General features: G+C 43.7%; 1 protein-coding gene across 1 annotated transcript in view; it reads left to right on the top strand.

The window, feature by feature from the left end:
* The window catches only part of MAP4K5 (mitogen-activated protein kinase kinase kinase kinase 5), an 88,972-nt gene that overhangs the window by 28,458 nt on the left and 38,422 nt on the right, over positions 1-22,092 (top strand). Inside the window, exons 4-8 of the mRNA XM_075926168.1 lie at positions 14,552-14,642; positions 15,587-15,651; positions 19,516-19,571; positions 21,676-21,723; positions 21,827-21,869. Of these exons, the coding sequence (XP_075782283.1) occupies positions 14,552-14,642; positions 15,587-15,651; positions 19,516-19,571; positions 21,676-21,723; positions 21,827-21,869 (303 nt within the window). The remainder of the gene's footprint in view (positions 1-14,551; positions 14,643-15,586; positions 15,652-19,515; positions 19,572-21,675; positions 21,724-21,826; positions 21,870-22,092) is intronic.

Here is a 22,092-nt window from a genome sequence, read left to right as displayed (position 1 = left end):
GCCTTTTGGGGCCACTCTGCTCGAAAGCTGCCATAGGAAGGAATACATTGGAGATTGAAAGGGGGTAGGGAAGTTGTTGGAAGGACCATTGTATACTCAGGCAGTCTCGGGCTGTTAGGGTAGACTGTTACCGCTAACCTTCCATTTCGTGAACTCTAAATCCAAACGGCTATGCAGAAGGCAAACCAGAGGCAACACAGTGTTGTTAATTGCGGATGGTGATGCAGAAGGCATTCAATAATGTCCTGGCTTACTTAAATTAATGCAATAAAAATACCAGGTGCTCTGAATGTATTTCTTGGTATCTGGTGTCATTTATTAGTTTGATTGTTGCATATTTTGCATCTTTCTCTAGTGTTCTCGTAATTAGCCGTTCTTATGTCGGAGAGCTACTTGTCTACGTTACGTTTTTCCATTCTCAGCTTAACCTTTTACTGACTGCAAAGGGGCCTCACCTGTTGTGTGGCAGTGATACTGCAGTCCTCCGCTCACCCCGATGCCTCTTGCAAGCTGCTGGCTGACCGTGCTGGATCTTCAGTGGCATGGCCCCCTGGCCAAATTACATGGTCAGACTGACACCCTTCCCGGGTTTGAAAGAGCCTCTCAGCAGTCTGTTTACTCTCCCCAGGGTGTTCAGCCCTGACTGCGGGCCACTTAAATTCAGACTTTCATCCAGGTTCTTAAATAAGCTCCATTCCCTTCTTGGGGTTTATGCCACTTTGTGTGTGGCCAGAAAGGGAGTCCGAGCCCACCCCTAGCACTGACTTCAGCCCCAGGGCTCTATAAACAGCAGCCATGTAGTGCTTGATTCAATGCATTGCTGCTTCTTCCCTGTGCCTCTTCCTGCCTGGACCCTGTGGGTTCAGCATTATCTCCGGGCTAAGGTTCTCTCCCTGCAAACCCAGCTATGCCAAAGGCAGCCAGAAAACAAACTCTGGCTGTCCCTCCGATCTCTTTGCCAAAAAATGAGGTTTACAGGATCTTTCGAAAAAGGGTTTTATTTTCGACTGATCCCCGTCCAAACAGCCGTTTTTCTTTCGAAAAACCCCTTATTGAAAAAACGGCGGCTGCCATTATGCAAATGAAGCACAGGAAACTTAAATCCCAGCTTCATTTGCAATTTTCAAGTGTCTAATTTACATCCCTTTTTCGAGAAAAGGGATATAGTCTCCTCGCAGCCAGACTGGCCGCTGTTCTGGGGGTGTACAAGGATCAGGGGCCTGATTGCAGATGGAGGAGGGAGGGGAGTAATGGGTCCAGCCATTGGAAGTGAGACAAATCGACTCTAACTCCAGCAGTTATTTGTGACATGGAGCCCAGAGGTGAGCTCTGTCACACCCCCAGAGGAGACAGGTGGCTGTGTTACACTCTGAGCTGATGTTTCCTTGGATAGAGTCCCTGCATTCGCTCAAACTGCCTGCCTCATGCAGTGCCTTCAGTAAATCCACTGAGCAGGGCTGGCAAGTTGCTCCCTAGCTGTCTAACAGCCCAGGGGAAGGGTCGACAGAGATCAGCACAGCGCATCCCAGAGCAGGGGTGGGCAATAATTTTTGACGGGGGGCCACTCCCAAGGTTTATGAAAGTGGTTGAGAGCCGCTCTCTTCTAGGATCTTGATGGAGGTTGGGTTCAGAAGGAAGTTCTGGGAAAGGGAGAGGGGTGCAAGAGGGAGAATGGGGTCTGGAAGGGAGTTTGGGTGAAGGAGGCAGTTTTGACCTCGGGCAGGGGACTGGGATGCAGGATTTTGGGATGTGACCCAGGGTAGGAGGGGATTGTGATCTGGGACAGGAGATTGGAAAGCCAGATCTGGGAGGTGCGGTGGAAAGGGAAGGGCTGGGGTGCCAGAGGCAGGCTCTGGCTGGGAGGTGCTTACCAGCAGAAACCTGAGGCAGACTGTCTGCTGCAGGCTGCTCGCTGCTCCACATGGCTCTGCTCCGGGTATGGGGGGAGGGAGGGGTCGAGGAGGAAGGCAGAAGGCTTCCTACACTGCCCCTGCTCCCAGCAAAAATTCTCAGCTCCTATTGGCTAGAAACTGAGAGATTGGCCAATGGGAGCGAAGAGATTTTGCTAGGGGGAAGGAACAGCATGAGAAGTCTCCCTCCTCCCTCCCCAGATGTCCAGAACGGTGAACAGCTGGCTATTTAAAGTTGGAGCTGTTCTCTGCCTAAGGGTTCTGTTGAGGCGGCCATGGGCCGGATCCAGCCTGCAGGCAGCCTCTTGCCTATCCCTGTCTGAGGGATCATGTCTGTTCTGCAGGAGCTCTAAGATGGGGGCTGTCCGGCTAAAGCCAACCTCTTCCCCCATCAGTGACAAGCACATGATGACTTTATCCCTTGGGAAGAGGCTCATTCTGCTCTACCCATCCTCTAGCCAGGACTAGAGCCCAGATGCTTTAAATAAGAGCGGGAGGTACAAGGTACAAATCTCCTAGGCATCAGAGGTCTCATGTTGGGAACCTTGGACACAGCACTAATTTCTGGAAAGCAAGACCTCTCCAAGCGGGGGGTGTAGGTTGTGTTGTTATGGCTGTGTCCATTCCGGGATATCGGAGAGACAAAATGGGTGAGTTGAGATCTTTTATTGGACCAGCTTCTGGTGATGGGAGAGGTGAGCATTCGAGCTACACAGAGCAAAAGTTAAATCTGCTATAGCAGTGTTTCTTAAACTTTTTAAGACAGAGGAACACCAAGCAATTTTTTTTTATGAGGAACACCAAAGATTTTTTTGTTGAGCCAAAAAAAAAAAAGTCACCTGCCCCTTTAAGGGCAGCCATTTTGAACTCTCTTGTTCTCCACGGCACACCTCCGACTGCCAGTGTGCCGCGGAACACAGTTTAAGAAACACTGTGCTATAGTGATCGGATCTGAATAGATTTTATGTCAGCTTAGATGACAAGCAAAGGGGTTACCAATCAGAAGCCAGATACCTGACAATAAAATCGGCTGGTGGAAGAGTCTTGGGATTAAAGTTTGGTGGTCAGGGTAGGGTTTTGAATTCACAGACTGTCAGGTTCTACAGATTTGCTTGGATCACCGAAAATGCTTCGTGGATAAGACAGTTCTGCTCAACACATCTGGAGCCACCAGTATATTTTTTCAGACTTGCAAAATGTGAGACTGCTGTTTTTAGTTTTCAAAGCCACCCTGCAACAGCCTCACAGCAAGGTGTGCAGCAAGGGGAGCATGCAGCCTAGAGTGGAGTATAAAGAACTGCAGTCCTGTCCCTGCCTCAGCTGTGTGACTGCAGAGTAGGGCATAAAAGAGCGACCTACGTCTCCCCATGGAAACATCTAGAATCCTGGGATCTGAAAATATCTGAGGGTATTTGCATATTTCTCAGGGGTGGTAGGAGGAATCCAAGCTCTCAGTTCCATTTAGAATAAAAATCTGTTCACGGAAACCTACATTGTCATCTGCACAGATCAGACCGTTGACCGGATTCACCCTTTGGGTTTGGAATGATTTATTCTTCTAATGTGGGATGGAATAGGGAGATGGTTGTAAATTTCTGTAGGGGGCTCACGTGGTCTGGATATTTTAGCATGGGCCACTTTACTGTGGAGTTTGCATGTTGAGAGGAGTTGTTATAAAACTTCTGAGCCCCTGTTGCTTTTCTTGCTTGTTCGGGGAGCTCTTATTGTTCCAATATAAACACATGAAAAATGGCACCCTTCGGGTCATTAGTCACTTCCTGAGCTGGAGTTTAGCCAGGCAACCCGCATACTGATGAAACACCAGCTGGATCTTCAATGGCTGCAAATGGTGCAAACTGCTCTCTTGCATTTCACTGCCTTTCGTCTGATGCTGGCACAATGGTCTGCAAATGCCACTTCTTCCAGCACCATTCGAGCGCCATCTATACTGAAGTCTTGTGGCAAAATAAGTAACATTGTTTGCCCCGTGAATGTTATGCAACAAGTTTGTGTTAGGGATGTAAGCAGTTAATCAGTTACCCGGTAAGCAGGTGGCTTATTGGTTTGCTTACAAGGTAACCAGTTAACTGGCCCACCCCAAGCAGTCCCCTGCCTGGGGCCACAGTGGGACTGGTCAGAGCAGTCCTGCAGCCAACTCAGCCAACTGGAGCCTGCCCTCGGATGCTGCGGACTGGAGCAGCACCTGCGCTGGTTAACCAGTTAAACAAAACATTTCACCGATTATCTATTTTAGGCCGTTTTAAATGGAATCATAGAACACTGGAACTGGAAGGGACCTCAACAGTCATCAAGTCCAGTCCCCTGCCCTCACGCCAGGACCAAGCACCGTCTAGATCATCCCTGATAGATGTCTGTCCATCTTGCTCTTAGGTATTTCCAAGGATGGAGATTCCACAAGCTCCCCAGGCAACTTACTCCTATGTTTAACCACCCTGACAGTGAGGAAGTTTTTCTTAAGGTCCAACCTAAACACCTACCTTGCTGCAGTTTTAGCCCATTGCTTTTTGTCCTACCCTTAGAGGCCAAGGAGAAGAATTTTTCTCCCTCCTTGTAACACCCTTTTAGATACTTGAAAACTGCTATCATGTCCCCTCTGTCTTCTTTCCAAACTAAACAAGCCCATTTCTTTCAGTCTTCCCTCCTAGCTCATGTTTTCTAGCATTTTCATCATTTTTGTTGCACTTCTCTGCATCTTCTCCAGTTTATCCACATTTTTCTTGAAATGCGGTGCCCAGGACTGGACACAATACTCAAACTGAGGCCTAATCAGTGCAGAGTAGAGCAGAAGAATGACTTCTCGTGTCTTGTTTTCAACACTCCTGTGAATGCCTCCCAGAATCATGTTTGCTCTTTTTGCAACAGTATTGCATTGTTGACTCATATTTAGCTTGTGGTTCACTCTGACCCCTAGATCCCTTTCTGCAGGACTCCTTCCTAGACAGTCACTTCCCATTCTGTGTGTGTGAAATTATTGTTCCTTTCTAAGTGGAGCACTTTGCATTTTTCCTTATTAAATTGCATCATATTTACCTTAGACCAGATCACTTTGAATTATGACCCTATCCTCTGAAGCACTTGCAGCCCCTCCCTGCTTGTCATCATCTGCACACTTAATGAGCGTACTCTCTATGCCATCATCTCAATCGTTGAGGAAGATATTGAACGGAACTGGTCCCAAAACAGAGCCCTCGAACCCCACTTGTTATGTCTTTCCAGCATCCCTAGTTTGTGTGTAGCTTCTTCTTTTCTGAAGGCATGCTTTGTATCGCGTGTTACCCTTCCTCCAGCAATAGCCATACTGGGTCACACCCAAGGTCCATGCAACCCAGTATCCTGGCCATGACCTCTGTCGCCTATTCCCAGTCTCTGGCGAACAAGATGAGAGCCATGATGGCGTTCTCCTCCATGGATGTATCCAGTTCTCCTATTAGCAGGTCAGTATGGGTTCCTAATTAGTGTCGCTTAGAATTTATGGTGCTAGCATAGATCTGGAGTGCTGGCAGGGTGCGTTGTGGTCTCCCAGTAGTCCTGCCTTACCTTGGAGTGACAGCTTGGGCATCCCAGTCAAACCCTTTCCTCTCAATTGCATGGAAGTCCAAGAGCCACTGTTGCTCCTCTCAGCCCTGTCCAGCCGCCCCCCTCTCTCTCTTTCTCTCTCCTCCCTCTCCCCCCACTCCTAGCCTCATGATGCATCACTGAGATTGTTCAAATACTCTTTTATTAAAACAAAAACTGCCTGTTTGTCCCATTGGGAATCTCTGAAAAATAAACAAAGGAACCCGGAGTAAGTCCAGTAGGGGCTGCCAGGGTGTGGCTGTGTCCCTGGCTTCTCAGCGTGCATATGTGGCTCTTTACACAAGAGGGTACCGTTTAGAGCAGCACAGTGGAACAAATGACGATGTGATGGAGAGCAGACATGTTCTGTAAACCACAGACTGTATGCCTCTGCTCCAGGATGGCATGCGCTTTGTGTATGCAGATCCAGAATGGACCAACACCCAATCTAAGATGGCTGGTGAGAACTATTACTGGCTAGTTGGCCTAAATCTAAAACTCCATTTGCGAATGGACTGTTCTCTAGTATGGATAAGCCTGAGTATTTCTTGATGACCTCTCGTCCGAACACCGGTCTGACCTCAATTGCCAGGTCCTGACTTGCTTAGCTTGTGAATTCTAGATAGGATTGTAGCGCCAGGTAGTATGGTCCCAGCTTTAAATAGTCGATTCTGTAACACAGTTGGCAGGGGAAAGAGCAGATTGTTGAGCCAAATGGAGCAGGTTCAACCACCAGTTTTGATGTGGGGAAAGTACTTTTTAGTGTGACTGCCTCCATTCTGTATGCTTAGCTGTACAGATACAATTACATAATGTTAGCAAGCTACAGTGAGTCACCATGCTGCTCACATGATTTAAAACAACTCCCCAAACCGGCTTTTTGCTCAGCATACTGCGTAGCCTATAATTGCAAACACATGAGTAGACGAAAGTACATTTTTCCGATTCCTTGTTGTTTAGCACGAATTCATCTGATGACTAAACCAGAAATAAATTGTTTTGTGAGGGTTAGATTGTCACCAGCTACTTTGCTTAAAACCAGATTCTTCTTTTCACTTGCTGTCTTCTTCCAGATGAAAAGTTGAGAGCAAGAGTAATGGCAGCAGCCAGAGAACTGAACCTGGGAACTCTGGAGCATAGTGCATTGAGTCTCTCGAGCTAGAAAGCCAGCTGGCTCTCCGCTAAGGCTGTAGAGCAGACTCAGTTCTTTCTCTCTGTAAGTGACCAAAGTGCTGCTACATGGGACAGGGATCCACACCCAGAAGGTGTGTGGTGACACAAGTATTATGATGATGCCATATTGCTAATTTTCTTTGCTTCATTCCAGTGTAAGCTTAAAGAATGGTTCATATTGCGCCCTCCCCCTTCTCCCTGTCCCAGATAACTGCCACCTAGAGCCTTTTGTTCTCTCACTATTCTAGCTCTTCTGCTTTCCTCCCTCAGACTTCTGTATTCATTCCCTTATTCTTTTGAAGTTCTTCCTCCTTCCCACTTTAAAGCTCTACATAACTCGTCTCTCATCTGAATATCTGATCTGTCTTTACCTTCTGTGTACTCCAGCCAAGTTTCTTTCCCTACTGTTCCATTCTTTGCTCTTCCTTTCTCACTTTCCACTACTCTCAGGACAGCCTCTGTCAACATAACAAGCACCTCCTACCTGTTCCTTCGGATCCCTTCTAAAACCCTCTGTGCTGGGCGAGAGCTCTGTAAGGGCAGCTCAGGCTGCTACCAATGATTGAGACACGTTTAGGGCTGGGGCCTTGTCTGATCATCCCTTTGAAATAAGTGTCGTGCATATTCAAGTCTCTGTTCATGAATAGACAATACTTAATGACTCTTGAAACTCTCCTCTTTAGAACAGAATGCAATTTTTCAAATGAAAGATCCTCTGAAGTGAGGATGTATCTGTTAACAAGGGATTTGGCATCCGTGAAAGTGATATAAACAGCCGGAGAACTGATATTGTTATCTATAGAGGCAGTGTGGGTGAGGTCATATCTTTTATTGGACCAACTTCTGACGGTGCCAGAGAAGCATTCCAGCTCCACAACCTGAAGGTGAGTTGTGGAAAGTGAAAGCTTGTCTCTTTCACCAGCAGAAGTTGGTCTAATAAAAGATATGACTTCACCCATCTTGTCTCTCTCATATCCTGGAACCAACAGGTCAACTGTAACAGTGCAAATATTGTTATCTGGCAAAAGTGAATGCCTTCATGCTATCAATTTCTTCCTTCCAAACTTACTCATTTGGATTTGATGTTGACTGCCTTTAAAAATTACATTACTTTTGAAATACTCCAGTGTGTTACACACAGGCATTTAACAGTTTCTAGTAGAAATTTTCTTAGAAATTGGAATGAATTAATTCACCTGACTCAAACCCAGAATTCCTCTGTTCACAGCAACAGTTTGGGCAGTGCATGAATTCATGCCAACATTTAGGATGATCATGGGGTAACGCCCCTGAATAGTGCAAAATCTGTGCCAAACTTGATCATCTGGTTTATAGAAACGGCTTTATTATTTGTAAAAAAACTTCAGAGCGGTAGCCAAGTTTGTAACAAGAAGTGGCTGTGCCCACGAAAGCTCATGATACTATCTACATATTTTGTTAGTCTTTAAGGTGCTACTAGACCAGTGTTTCTCAACCAGTGGTACGAATACCTGTAGAGGTACTCGAGAAAAGTCTGGGGGGTATGTCAACACAACTGAAATTTGGAGAAAACTGAATTTTTGTGTTAAGTTTTACAGTGTTTTATTATTTTTGTAGTTTTTTACATCCAAAAATTTCATGGCCTGCCCAGCTGCGATTAAGTTGTTTAAACAAATGTGTTGCAATGGTTGAAAACTATAGGTACTGGGGGGTACGTATTCTTTTTTATACTTTGAAAAAGGGGTACTTGAGAAACACTGTACTAGACTATTCGTTTTGTTTGTTTGTTTGTTTGTTTGTTTGTTTGTTTGTTTGTTTGTTTTGGGGAGGGTGTAGTTAGCCATTCTTTGTTGATACACTGCAGGCTATCAGAGGTGCGTGGCTTTAAGCCCCTCCAAGGCTACATCTACACTACAGGGTTTTTGCGCAAAAACCCACGGAGCGTCCACATCTCAAGCATGTTTTTGCACAAGTAAATTTACAGTGAATTGACAGAATGGAGGAGTTTTTGCAGTACAGGGATTCCTCTTTCTATGAGGAATAACTCCTTTTTGCGCAAGAGCTCTTGCACAAAAAGGTGTGTGGGGTCAGGAAACAGGCTGTTTTTGCACAAAAAAAAACATCGAAAGAAGCGCAAGTGCCCTGGTGGCCATTCTGCTAATGGCAATCAGCTTTCTTGAGAGAGCATCCATTGAGTCTGGACGCTCTCTTGCGCAAAAGCGGAATATCTCTTCCGCAAAAAGCTTCTTGCACAAGAAGCCTGCAGAGTAGATGTAGCCGAAGAGTCTTCTCCAGTGTGTTGTTTCAAGTTCTACCTTTCAAGGAGCCCATTGTGCTGTCTTTGTACACTCCAGTGAGACCCTTTTCCTTATACTAAACATTCAAAGTCCTTGGCTGTGTCTACATTGGCACCCTTTTTCCGAAAAAGGGATGCTAATGAGACACTTCGGAATTGCAAATGCCGCGGGGGATTTAAATATCCCCCGCGGCATTTGCATGAACATGGCTGCCGCTTTTTTCCGGCTCGGGGTTTTGCCGGAGAAAAGCGCCAGTCTAGACGGGATCTTGCGGAAAATAAACCCTTTTCTGAAAGATCCCTTATTCCTACTTGAAAGGGATAAAACTTGAAAGTAGGAATAAGGGATCTTCCGGAAAAGGGTTTATTTTCCGCAAGATCCCGTCTAGACTGGCGCTTTTCTCCGGCAAAACCCCAAGCCGGAAAAAAGCGGCAGCCATGTTCATGCAAATGCCGCTGGGGATATTTAAATCCCCCGCGGCATTTGCAATTCCGAAGTGTCTGATTGGCACCCTTTTCCGGAAAAGGGATGCTAATGTAGACACAGCCCTTGTGTTTTTATTCAATGCAGACTAAGGCTCTAAGGCTACATCTACACTGCAGCGCTATCCTGGGATACTGGAGTATCCCGAAATATCTATCCCGCATCTTCACAGCAAACCCCTTATTTCAGGCTTGCTCTTCCTGTAAACCTCATTCTGTGAGGAGGAAGGGGCGTTTCGGCATAGTGCTTTATTTTGAAATTTGGCACTGTGTAGACAGAGCCAAATGACAAAATAAGATTTGAAATAACATTGAAATAAGATACGCAGTTTGAGGTACGCAAATAGCACATCTTACATTGTTACGATGCTGTGTAGACGCATCCTTAGACTGCCTTGTCCGCTTCTTGTTTCACCTCACACCACTTGAACAAAGCTGTTAGCTATCTAGTCATGGTCTTACTGTTGTCTGGCTACGTTCCTGACCAGCCATATCAATGCTCATTTGAATTAGTAGCCACGTGGCCTCACTTCACACATTTCAACTAAGTATTATAGCTCAGGTTCAGTACCATATTTTCCGGCGTATAAGGCGACTGGGCGTATAAGACGACCCCCTAATTTTCTAGTTAAAAGATAGGTTTTCGTCTTATACTCGCCGTATAAGACTACCCCCCCTTAAGAGGCCAACCGGCAGCACCCCAGCGCCCCTTCGCCTCCCCGGCTTTGCTTCCGGTGTCCCTGGTCTGCTGGAGACGGTCCCCAGCAGACCAGAGGCACCAGGAGCAAAGCCGCAGCCTGGGCTGCCCCGCTGCCGGAGCCCCTCCGCGGCTTTGCTCCGCGTCTTCCTGGTCTGCAGACCAGGGAGACGCGGAGCAGCTTTTCTCGCCCCGGAGTACACGGGTGGAGGGACTGCAAGGTCCCGCAGTCTGTGTCCTCTGGGGTGAGAAAAGCCCCGGCGTAGAAGATGACCCCCGATTTTTGGAGGATGTTTTTTAGCATAAAAAGTCGTCTTATACGCCGGAAAATACGGTATATAGGCTAGCGGAAAGGGGAGTCAAGAGTCTCTGTGGTATCTTAGAGCTCTTCTTTTGGACTATCTCTTATTTGAACTGGCTGGTTGTATTTTAAGGTTTCTATTTGCTTGCATTCCTCTGAGGACACCTGTTAGGAAATATCCTTGGTGATATCTTAAAAACCCCTCAAAGAAGCTTTTTCTTCAAGATTGGTATTTTTACTGTTCCCCTTTGTTGTAGCCTGAACTCTGTGTGTATCACACCAAAGAACCAATACCCCCGGTGTGTTTTTAAAACTGGCTCACTCTAAAGCAGTGTTTCTTAAACTTTTTAAGACTGAGGAAACCAAACAATAATTTTTTTTATAAGGGAACACCAAGAATTTTTTTGTCGAGCAAAAAAAAGGGGGTTGGGAGGAAAGTTATTGAGCAAAAAAAAAAAAGTTGCTTGCCTCTTTAAGGGTGGCCATTTTGAACTCTGTTCTCTGCGGCACACCTCCGACTGCCTCGTGGCACACCAGTGTGCTGCGGAACACAGTTTAAGAAACACTGATCTAAATTCTGGGTACAGATTCCGTAATCATCATCATAGTTGTTGCTTGATGATGCTGTAGGGCAGAGTTAAGATTGTTTGGGTATGTTAAATGTTCTGTTCCTTGAAGTGTAAATTTCCTAAATTTGTAATGCTAGGCTGCGGGTAACTACAAATATACCTGTAAGGCATTTTACCCTTGTTCGGGATATGTGCTCTCATCTCTGACTCCATCTTAACGCAGTTTTGTCTATGAATACCTGTTGCCATAGGTGCATCTGGCTACAGAACATGCATTTAAAAAGTTAATTCCAAAACTGGGCCTCCAAGCACACTCTCCTTAAGCACCATCGCCAGCCCACTTTTCCTGGTTTCCATGGCAAGAAAGTGACATAGTAGTGTTGGTGCCCAATCATGTGTGTCTGATCCAGCCCCTATTGAAGTAAATGGAAAGATTCTCATTAACTTAATTGGAGCTGGACCGGGTCCTTCCTGCAGATTAGGGATGTTAAAGTTAGATTGATTAACTGATCCAATAGCCAATGGGATTTCCATCGACTATTCGATAGCCTATAAAGGTGCCTCCACCTTTGAACTGTAGCAAGAGCCCTGGCAGGTGAGCCCAGTAGGGCTTTTGTACATTTCAAAAGTAGAGGCCCCAAGTTCCCTGCCAGGCTTCTGCTTTTGAAATGTACAAGAGCTCTGCTGGGGTTCTTGTACATTTCAAAAGCAGAATCCCAGCAGAAGCTGTGTGGGAACTGCTTCGGTCCCCGCTCGCGCCGTTTCCCACTGTGCCTCTAGCTCCCCTCCCTCCCTCCCGCGGAGATGGTGCTCGGGGGAACTGGCTTTTAAGCCCAGCACTGGTAGAGGCAGCAAGGTGGGGGGGAAGTGACTAGTCCATAACTATTCGACAATCTGATAAGCTTACGCTTATCGGAAAGCCAACTAGTCGCTTACATCTCTACTGCAGATGTCATGATATGCTGCTGTTGAATAAAATCTGTGAGCAGAGCAGCCTAGAGATCGACCGTAGGGCTTGTTTCGTTTGGGAGAGGGCAGGGGAGAGGAAACAAATTATTATTTAATTTCTAGTATCTGCATTTTATATTGCAGTCAGGTACAAAAAGTTTGCATAATAGACCGGTGGAACACCATTAGTATTCATTTAGAAACAGTACTTTCTGATGGAACTACTGTCTGTTGCACTCAGCTTTTCCATTTCGAACCTGTTTCAAAGGGTTATAATTTCTTTAGCATGAAAGATTGGCATAAATGAACTAAACCTGTGAAGATTTATTATTGTAAATTCTCACATAGGAAAGAACTGAAGTTTTGTCTATAGGCCTCTGATGCAGAAGAAACATCTGAAATGAATATGTGATGAGGCTGTGTGATCAATATTTCTGGTTTTATTTTAAAGGCATGTTGTGAAATCATGTGCGGTAAACTAGCTCCTCTCCCCCGGCTAATAACACTTTGGATTTTAAGATTCTCACTTCTAATTTAGTTTTTGAGTTTCTGAGCTCGGACACTGAAAATCAAACTAACCTGTCTGTTTGTTTACGCTCAATGTCAGGTTTTTGGGCCCAAACCTTCAATGGGATTTAAGTGTTTAACTCCCATTGAGTGAAGATCTAAACTGTACGGCTGCAGTGTTTGGGTTCTCAATTCTGCAGGGGAGTATTGGTTTTAAAAGTATTGTTCATCAGAATGACCTGGTATTAAGTAGACAATTCTATTGTTTCTTCTTTTTTAAAAAGCCTTTTTATAAACTGAAACTTTTGGGACAAATGAACCTTATGGGACACATTTCCTTTCTATTTAAATGGCAGAAATATCAAGAGCAGAGAAGAGCCTCATGATGGTTTTTTAATTAGAGTGCATTCAAGACAGACATTCCTTAAGGTGTATAATTTTCCTTACATAGCCCCTATTAGCCATCATTTTAAAATGCTTCTATAGCAAGGAGATCAGAGTTTGGGACTCTCACTGTGGCCTCTGGTCTTGGTGGTCACCAACTGTGTGTGCTGTGCTGGCAACACGCTGTCCCCCAGAATTAACTGGAAGTGGACTATTTGTGGTGTCTGCTTTCTGCCACTGGGCTGGTCTCAAGAATTTTCCTGGCAAGGACCCTTTCCTTCCACCTTCAGGGTTCTTGAATTACCGGCACTATCTACTCCCTGTCCCCACAAATGAAGTTAGAACAAAACCAGTTGGTAACATTCCTAAAGTAGGTAGGGTTGCCAGGTGTCTGATTTTTGAACAGAACGCCTAGATGAAAAGGGCTCCAACCAGCACTACTGATTGGGCCTTACAGGTCTGGTTGGCAGGACTCGCAGGCTCTTTACCAGGCTCTGCATGGCTCCTGCATGTCATGCAAGCAGCGACGTTTCCTAGGCAGAGGGATGGCCTGGTGAGCTACACATACTGCCCCTGTGCCGTCTCCACAACTCCCATTGGCCAGGAACTGCAGCCAGTAGGAGCTGTGGGGGCAGAGCCACTTGACCACCCCTGCACGTGGGACCCAAGGGACATAACCTGAAGTAAGCCCTGGCTGGTACCCGCACTCTCTCCCAGCCCCCTCCCGCACCAAAACTCGCTCCTGGACCCTGCACTCGAACCCCCTACCCCAGCTCAGAACCCTCTCCCACAGCCAAACTCCTGCTAGAGCCTGCACCCCTTCCCGTGTCCTCACCGTGAGCTCCCTCCTGGAGCTCACACTCCAGCCCTCTGCCTGAAGCCCCCTCTCTCTCCCTGAGCGCCTCATTTCTGGCTCCACTCCAGGACCTGCACCCCCAGCCCAGAGCCTGTTTCCCCCTCCCACACGTCTACCTCCTGCCTCAGCCTAGAGACCCCTCTTGCATCCTGAACCCCTCATTCCCAGCTCCACGCCCCAGCTGGAGCTCCCTCCTGGACCCCAAGCCCCTCATTCCCAGGCCTGCACCCCAGTTCCCTCCTGTGCCTTGAAGGTCTCATTGCTGGCCCCCCCCCCCCCCCCGCAACCAGAGGCCACACCCCCTCCTCTACCCCCAACCCACTGCCCCAGCCTGGAGAGCAAGTGAGGGTAGAGGGAGGGTGAATGGCATGAGTGGGGTGAGGCCTCAGAAGGGGTGAGTTAGTGCAAGAATGTTTGGTCTTGCATGACTAGCAAGTTGGCAATCCTAAAAGTAGCCAGAGGAGCTGCTGAAAAGCATCGTCTGACGTGCCCATCTCTAGGAATGCTGCCTTTATAGATCACTCACGTCGTTTGTTAGCTAGTAAGTGAATTCATCTAGTGTCTTACGTGGTCCCATGGCTGCCTCTGCACTGCCAGGCCGGCTCTTTTTTAATGGTCTTCGAGAAACATTTTGCTTCACGCAAAGCACGCGGAAAGGATTGGAAATTGAAAAGGACGCATATGGATAATGGCTGTTGAATAGGGTAATGTGTTGGAAACTCCCCAAAAGGGTCAGTGGCTGTCATAGTGCCGGGGCTTGGGCTTTTGTGATTTCAAGCTCTTGGACACTATGTGCTGGTTTTCCTCATTTACGTATAGGTCTGTGTTGTCTGTATGTTGTTGGTGTGACCCTGCCATCTTTTGCTTTTCAGGAGATGATTTTTCATTGATACAGCAAGAAATCTATATGGTGAAAGAATGTAAGCACTGCAACATTGTAGCCTACTTTGGAAGCTATCTCAAGTAAGTCCTGTTTATTGTGTGCATTTCTACAACTCCCGCTCTGTGTAGCACTATCCTTGGAGTGTCTCCTTTGGTATCTTGATTCCTACTTGCCTTTTAAAAGAGTGACTAGCATTGCACTATCTCTGCTAGCCAGACGCCTTCTCTCTGGAGGCTTCTTGCAACCTCACGTTTTAGGCATTTTGGTTTCCCACCAAGCTGGTGGGGAGATTTGGAATTGTATTCACTTTTAAATGAGGCTAGCTACTTACCCAAAGAGTTGTGTGTGTCGGTATTTTGTTGAAAGGTATTGCTGTCTGTTACAAAAGGATAGCTGGCTAGTGGTGACTGGTAAATATTCTAGAGACGGATTGTTGGTAATAGGTAGATTTCATGGCTGTGCTTGGATTGTCTCTCCAAATTGCTCAGGGAGTTACATTTTTAGAGTGAAAGGTGCCACTCAAATTGACCTGATTGGAGATACACAGCTAAATCCATAAGCCAAATGCTTCTTTAAAAAAATGAGGCATGGAATCTGTGCGGAACACTTTTTTGAGGGTTGGAACTACAAGATACAATTATTTTAATATGCTATCTTGGTTAATAGAATGGATGTCCCCCGTTGTATTTTTATATGAATTTTATTTTGGAGAAAAGGTCAAAGTTATGGCAATTATATTACAGTTCTGATCAACAGAGTAATTTGTCAGTGAATGTGATGTGTAAGTTGTTTCACACTAAGTGAGAATTGATATTTACTAGACAGTATGTATTAAAATGTGCTGTGTGTGTATTTAGGTTTTGTGATGCATCATCACTTTAGATAATTCCTCAGGATGTAAGAAAATGGAAAATGTAACAGTTGAATAACTAGCAGTTAAATAATAAAATGATAATTATAGGCTGCACCTACTGTATATAGATCAGTCAACTACTAACAATTACATTTGACTTTCTAAAAATAGCCGTGAAAAGCTTTGGATCTGCATGGAATACTGTGGTGGTGGATCACTTCAAGACATTTACCATGGTATTTAAAATCTTATTTTGGTATTAATTTATGTCTTTTCAAAGGTGAAAGCAAAGAAAATAAGGCAGAACAATAGAGAGCCATTTTAATAGCAATCCATTGGCATTTTACTGTGCATTTGCTGTGAGTGAACACTTATTTCATTTTGGCTAAGGGCTCTACGTAGCTGATCAAGAACTTTTAATAAACATGGTGACTATTATATTGTTCATATCCTGTTTTATACAGAACATTAAAAATTAAATAAGATCATCTATACTAGATAGATCCTAAATAGGAATAAATAGAGTTCTTTTGGCAGCTAAGTATTTGAAGGACTATTTCCAACGTGATGCATAGGCTATGTATTGCTATTTAAAATAAGGGAAATGTGTACTTAAATCTCTCCATGTTGTATTAACCAATGAACCCTGAAACTGGTCTCTTAGCCTTTGTCAGAAGCTGGAATGGGTGACGGGAGGGATCACATGATTCCCTGTTCAGTTCATTGCCTCTGGGACACCTGGCATTGGCCACTGTTGTCAGACAGGATGCTGGGCTGGATGGACCTTTGGTCTGATCCGGTATAGCTGTTCTTATGTTCTTATGCTAATTAATTTAAAGCTTATTTTCCCATTATAGCTTTCTGAGAAATGGCTCTTTAAGAAGACTCACATTTTTCATGCATGTTTTGAAAGTAAAGATGAGTCTTCTGGGTTTATTTGTGAACTAAAAATGGCTAAAAATATATTTTTTAGAAAAGTAAACAAAATTAACATTTTCAGCATTAAGGCTTTGAGATTTTATTTATTTATTTATTTATTTATTCTTCTTCTCTTTAACCCTAAAAAAGACCGAAGAAAATCTTTCACTCTTGCATGTAAAAGGTCCCAGTCCTGGGAGAGAAAAGTTAGTTACAAGCGATTGGAAGGTGATCATGTTCAGTTGGCATTTCCTTAAAAATTAACATTCCCTAATGAAGCCTCACCCTCTTTTGTGACCTCACTACTATGCCTTACCCTTAGCAGGTTTGGAGACAATTTCTGAGACACATTGCAGAAATCCTATTCACTCACCTCAGTGAAATGTGATCATCAAAGTCCTCTTTAAATGTTAACATGCTTGTGTAGTTTATTCCTTTTTGTTCAAAAAATGAACAAAGGAAACCCCAAGCTACTTAAATGTAAAAAGTTATGTTAATACTGAAGTAATTAAACAAATACTGTGTCAAAACATACAAGTCATGGAATGTAACTCTCAAAGTTCTCATTGCCCGTTGCAGATATACTATTTAATTACAAGTTAGGTCTGTAAAAGTGGGCTAAACATCCAGTGATCACACTAGGCAAACTAATTTTGCTAGTAGAATAGTGGTAGAGATGTAGCCGTGTTAGTCTGGTACAGCTGAAACAAAAAACAGGACTGTGTAGCACTTTAAAGACTAACAAGATGGTTTAATAGGTGATGAGCTTTCGTGGGCCAGACCCACTTTCTCAGATCAAATGGTGGAAGAAAATTGTCGCAACCATATATACCAAAGGATACAATTAAAAAAAAAAGTGAACACATTTGATTTGTCCTTTTCATATGTGTTACACTTTTTTTTTAATTGTATCCTTTGGTATATGTGGTTGTGACAATTTTCTTCCACCATTTGATCTGAGGAAGTGGGTCTGGCCCACGAAAGCTCATCACCTATTAAACCATCTTGTTAGTCTTTAAAGTGCTACACAGTCCTGTTTTATGTTTTAATTTTGCTAGGAGGACCCTAAATATCATCTTGAGAGGACAAAAAAAGGGTTTGCCATTTTTTCTCTTTTATGACGAATAAAAAATGGAAAGGCGCTTTCTAAACAGTTCTGCTTGTTTTTTACTTCAGATATGTTGATTTTGCTGGAAAACTTGATGTCTTGAAAAACGAATTGTGGACTTTCTCAGACCTTAACTAAAGTGGGGGTCGGGGGAGTCCTTGAGTTTTAAGTAAAGATATTCTTTCATCTATGTATTTCTCAATCACTTTGGCTACGTCTAGACTGGCCCCTAATTCCGGAAGAGGCATGCAAAGCAGGTAAGTCAGAATAGGGAAATCCACGGGCGATTTAAATATCCCCCGCGGGATTTAAATAAACATGTCCGCCGCTTTTTTTCTGGCTTGGGGAAAAGCCGGAAAAAAGCGTCGAGACTGGCGCGATCCTCCGGAATAAAGCCCTTTTCCGGAGGATCTCTTATTCCTACTTTCTCTTATTCCTACTAGCAAAAATATCCCCCGCGGGATTTAAATAAACATGTCCACCGCTTTTTTTCCGGCTTGGGGAAAAGCCGGAAAAAAGCGTCTAGACTGGCACGATCCTCCGGAACAAAGCCCTTTTCCGGAGGATCTCTTATTCCGAGATCCTCCAGAAAAGGGCTTTGTTCCAGAGGATCGCGCCAGTCTAGACGCTTTTTTCCGGCTTTTCCGCAAGCCGGGAAAAAAGCGGCGGACATGTTTATTTAAATCCCGCGGGGGATATTTAAATCCCCCGCGGATTTCCCTATTCTGACTTACCTGCTTTGCATGCCTCTTCCGGAATTAGGGGCCAGTCTAGACGTAGCCCCCGTGTAGTATAAGTAGCTGTAATGCAGGCAAGCTTTTAGACAACCTTCCATTGTCAGTCATCCAGTGTGAAAAAATCAAAATTTATAATATTAAAGGACAAACAGAAATTCTCTCTGCTGCTCTTTACCTCCATAAAGCACACAGACAATATTATTACCTTGCTGTCATCAACTTTTAAAAAAATCACATTTTTCTGAAAAATGTTGTGCTCCTCTGTTCTCTGGCAAATGTTTGCTGCTTGTTGCAAGTACTGCACACGATAGGGATGGGAGATAGTCCTTCTCTTTTCCATCTGCTTTACTTTGTGCATTTGACAACAGGTTGAGTGCTCCCAGTTTCGCTGTCTTCCCCGGTATTATCAGTTTCCTACTACAGTATTGTTTGTGTTGAGAAGTTGGATAGTAGCCCTTTTTTGTTTTAAGAAAGAAAAGCGTGGCTGGAAAGACACCATCAGAGGCTTTGTCTACACTATAAAGTTTTGTCACCAAAAACTGGCTTTTTGGAGAGAGAGTGTTCACACCGCAATGCGACTTCTGTCGCCCATTTTCAGCAACAAAAAAGTCCCACCCCTACCAGAGGTTTTTTTTTCCCCTTCCACTTCCTTTGTCGACAGCGTTAACTCTGCTGTTTGTTTTGTCGACAGGTATCATGCTTGCCCTGATTTTTGCTCCCCTGCAGACTTGCGCCCCTCCTCTTTCATAGCTCCACTGAGCGAGCTCCTCCGTTTGGGGAACAAAGAGCAAATCATTGGCTGCTCCTTGTTCTGCCCTGCACTGGGAACATAGCGGCAGGCAGGCTGCTGCTGCAGGGGGAGGGCTGGAGAGAAGCATGTGCTGTTTTGGCATCCTCAGCATGGAGAGCTCACAGAGCTACTCATGATGCTGCTCCCTGCAGCTGAGGAGGCTGTGGAAGAACTCGGAGGGAATCCCAGGATGTGCAGGGATCAGCCGTGCCTCCCCACAACACTGCACTGTAGGGTACACACCTACAATGCACTGCTCCCACTGTTGATCACGGTGCCTCCAGGGTGAACATGATCTATTGGCAGAGGGAGCAAGTGTGAACCCCCTCTGGGGACTTTTGTTTTGTTGACAAAACTCGGTAGTGTAAACGCACCCGGAGTAGCGCCTGCAATGGCTTTCAACTCGTTTTTTGAATAGACTATATTTTAAGTTGAAGATGTCCCTGGAACTTTTAGAATACTACCTTATTCTCTTGACGTCTTTAAAATGGTGTATTTGCAGTGTGCATTACAACCCACCGACTTGTTTTTATCTTTCCATTTTCAGTAACAGGACCGCTGTCAGAGTTGCAAATTGCATATGTATGCAGAGAAACATTACAGGTACTGTACTTCTGTAGATGCATAACAAAGTCTCTTGTTGATATTCATGAGGAAGATGTTGAGGGTGAACTGTTTTAGAAGGTGATGCTGTGCTGTCACTTATAGTTGTAAATCCTGGGAATAGTTTCAAGAAGATTAGTTCACTAGGGTTAACACATTAGTTTTTCATATTTCCAGTGCTAGTATACATTAGTCTGATAGAACAATGTGACACAAATAATTTATTCATTTTAAACCAGCATTTCATACATCAATTCCCATATACCCTGGTCCTTCAAAGGGATTTACATAGCAATAGGAGTCTGTTGGTGTAGCAGGATCAGTCTTAAGCCTCAGTCCTGCTCATGTTTAACTTTAACCCCAAGAGTGATTTCAGTGTAACGATTCATGTGCACATCTTTGGAGATTCAGGGGCTTATATTTACCTGGATGTTCTTACACACTATAATTGACATGGTGGTTCAGTGCAGGGCAAATTTCTGAATCTCATTGAAGACAACATCTAGTCGCTAATAAGTGGTTGCGCAATAAAAACATCTTTTGTGAGGTATAATCAGTCTGTGGCAGTGAATTATAATATTATGTAGCGGGGAAAAGTCTGTGTCTGGACTGCTAAAATTCTGGTTCATTTTATTATAATTATAGAAATGTAAGATCATATAGATAGTGAAATGTCATGCCTCATTGTGGAAGCTGATCGTGACATGTTTGTATCAGGAAAGAGCTCCCCAATCCATGTTCTATGCATCCATCCATCTACTATGTATTTTAGAGAGTTTGTCTGTTTGAGCAAGAACTCATAAGTGGTAAGAGTTAGGACCACCAAATTCAATATACAGCTTCCTCTGATCATCACTTAAACCAAGGTAAGGGTTGGTTGTGCCAGGAAAATGGGGATGGGTCTGTAATGGGATTGCTTCTCATAAAACCAATCAGAAAAGAGACAATAACGAAAGCAAGTGCAGTCCTCAATATTCACATCATTGAGCGAATGTTGAAAGAGGCTGAACTAAGATGAGCTAGAAAAGCAGGATGAACCTGGGATAGGATTGCTTCTCAATAAGCGTTACAGAAAAGTGAGAAAACGAAGAAATTTGGAGTAGTGCTGTGTTTTGGCACAGCTAAATCAACGCTTTGGATTTGAAAACCAGAAGACAATGTTATTGGAAATCAAATTGACTATAGCTCATCTTTGTTAAAACATAGTGAATTACAAGAATTTATAGGGATAAAGAAAAAAATACATTTGATGGAATACTTGTTTTAAAAAAAACCTAATAATTTAAAATGAGCAATTCCTTTTTAAAAGAAATGCAAAATAAAACTTAACTTCATAAAAATAACACTGAACTTTTGAAAAATACAGTAATTTAAATAAAGCAAGTACATTTTCTTTCTATTTTCAAAAAAAAATCCACCCCAACTTAATTGAGTTATAGACCTGAGCAACACCAAATAAATCTACTGGTATGTATATGCTTGTGTGAGGGAACCATAGAAGACATTTCTCCTTCCTATAAAGCATTGGAAAACTGGTCACTGCCAGAGGCAGATTGTATAGTACATGGGCCAACAAACTGATCTGATATGGCAATTTTATTTTTAGCCTCTCAGCTAATAATGTGCTAGCAATAGGGACTGGTGGGGCAGAACTTGTTTTGATTTTCTGTGAGCAATTCCAGTGCTAATCACCTCTGAAAACAAGTCCACTTTTATTTATGATCTGAAATGTGAACTTTGTACTCAGACTTGCAAACTTTGGCTGAAACCTTTCTAGACTTGAGAAGTAAATAAACTTCATTGGCTTTGGTCATAAATCTTATGCCTCTTGAGGCACATTTGGAAGCTAAAAATATATCTGACAAAATACTAGATTTCTAACCTTTTAAAAAAAAAGTCTGCAGGTGTATTGGTGTTAGACTCGAGAGGTGAGAGACTTAAGCCCTGGACTCGTTTTCTCAAAATCTCAAGTGTTAATTTTCTCAACTTTGAACTAAAACTACAAATTGAATTTAAACCGTTAATAATCAAATCTGAAATGTTCTGTTTTATAGTATGTTAACACATGGCAAACTTGAGTTACAGATTTTTTTTCGTCTTATAGGGTCTAGCTTATTTGCACATAAAGGGCAAAATGCATAGAGATATTAAGGTAAGGTCACTTAAAACTGCATGAACTAATTTAATACTTTGTAATGCAGAAAAATATTCCGGATATTATTTTAGCATATTAATTTTTGCATATTCTGTTTAAGGGTGCAAATATTCTGCTAACAGACCATGGAGACATAAAGTTGGGTAAGTTATTTGAATTTAATTTATTAATAAAATATAAAACAGATGAAGGTTTTTAATTCAACCAATTAAAAGATGGTAAGTTAAAGTATCAATTCAGATGCTTTGTTTCAGAGAGACACTTTTTGCACTTACATTGTAGCTATAGAACAGCTTGTTCTGGTGAGATCTATCATCAGAGTATGGGAGATGAATACTCCTTTCTCTTGTATTTAATTAAACAGGA

The sequence above is a fragment of the Pelodiscus sinensis genome, chromosome 4 (assembly GCF_049634645.1).
Source record: "Pelodiscus sinensis isolate JC-2024 chromosome 4, ASM4963464v1, whole genome shotgun sequence".
NCBI classification, from domain to species: domain Eukaryota; kingdom Metazoa; phylum Chordata; order Testudines; family Trionychidae; genus Pelodiscus; species Pelodiscus sinensis.
The sequence above is the reverse complement of the archived record's forward strand: the minus strand, read 5'-3'. Positions and strand labels throughout refer to the sequence as shown.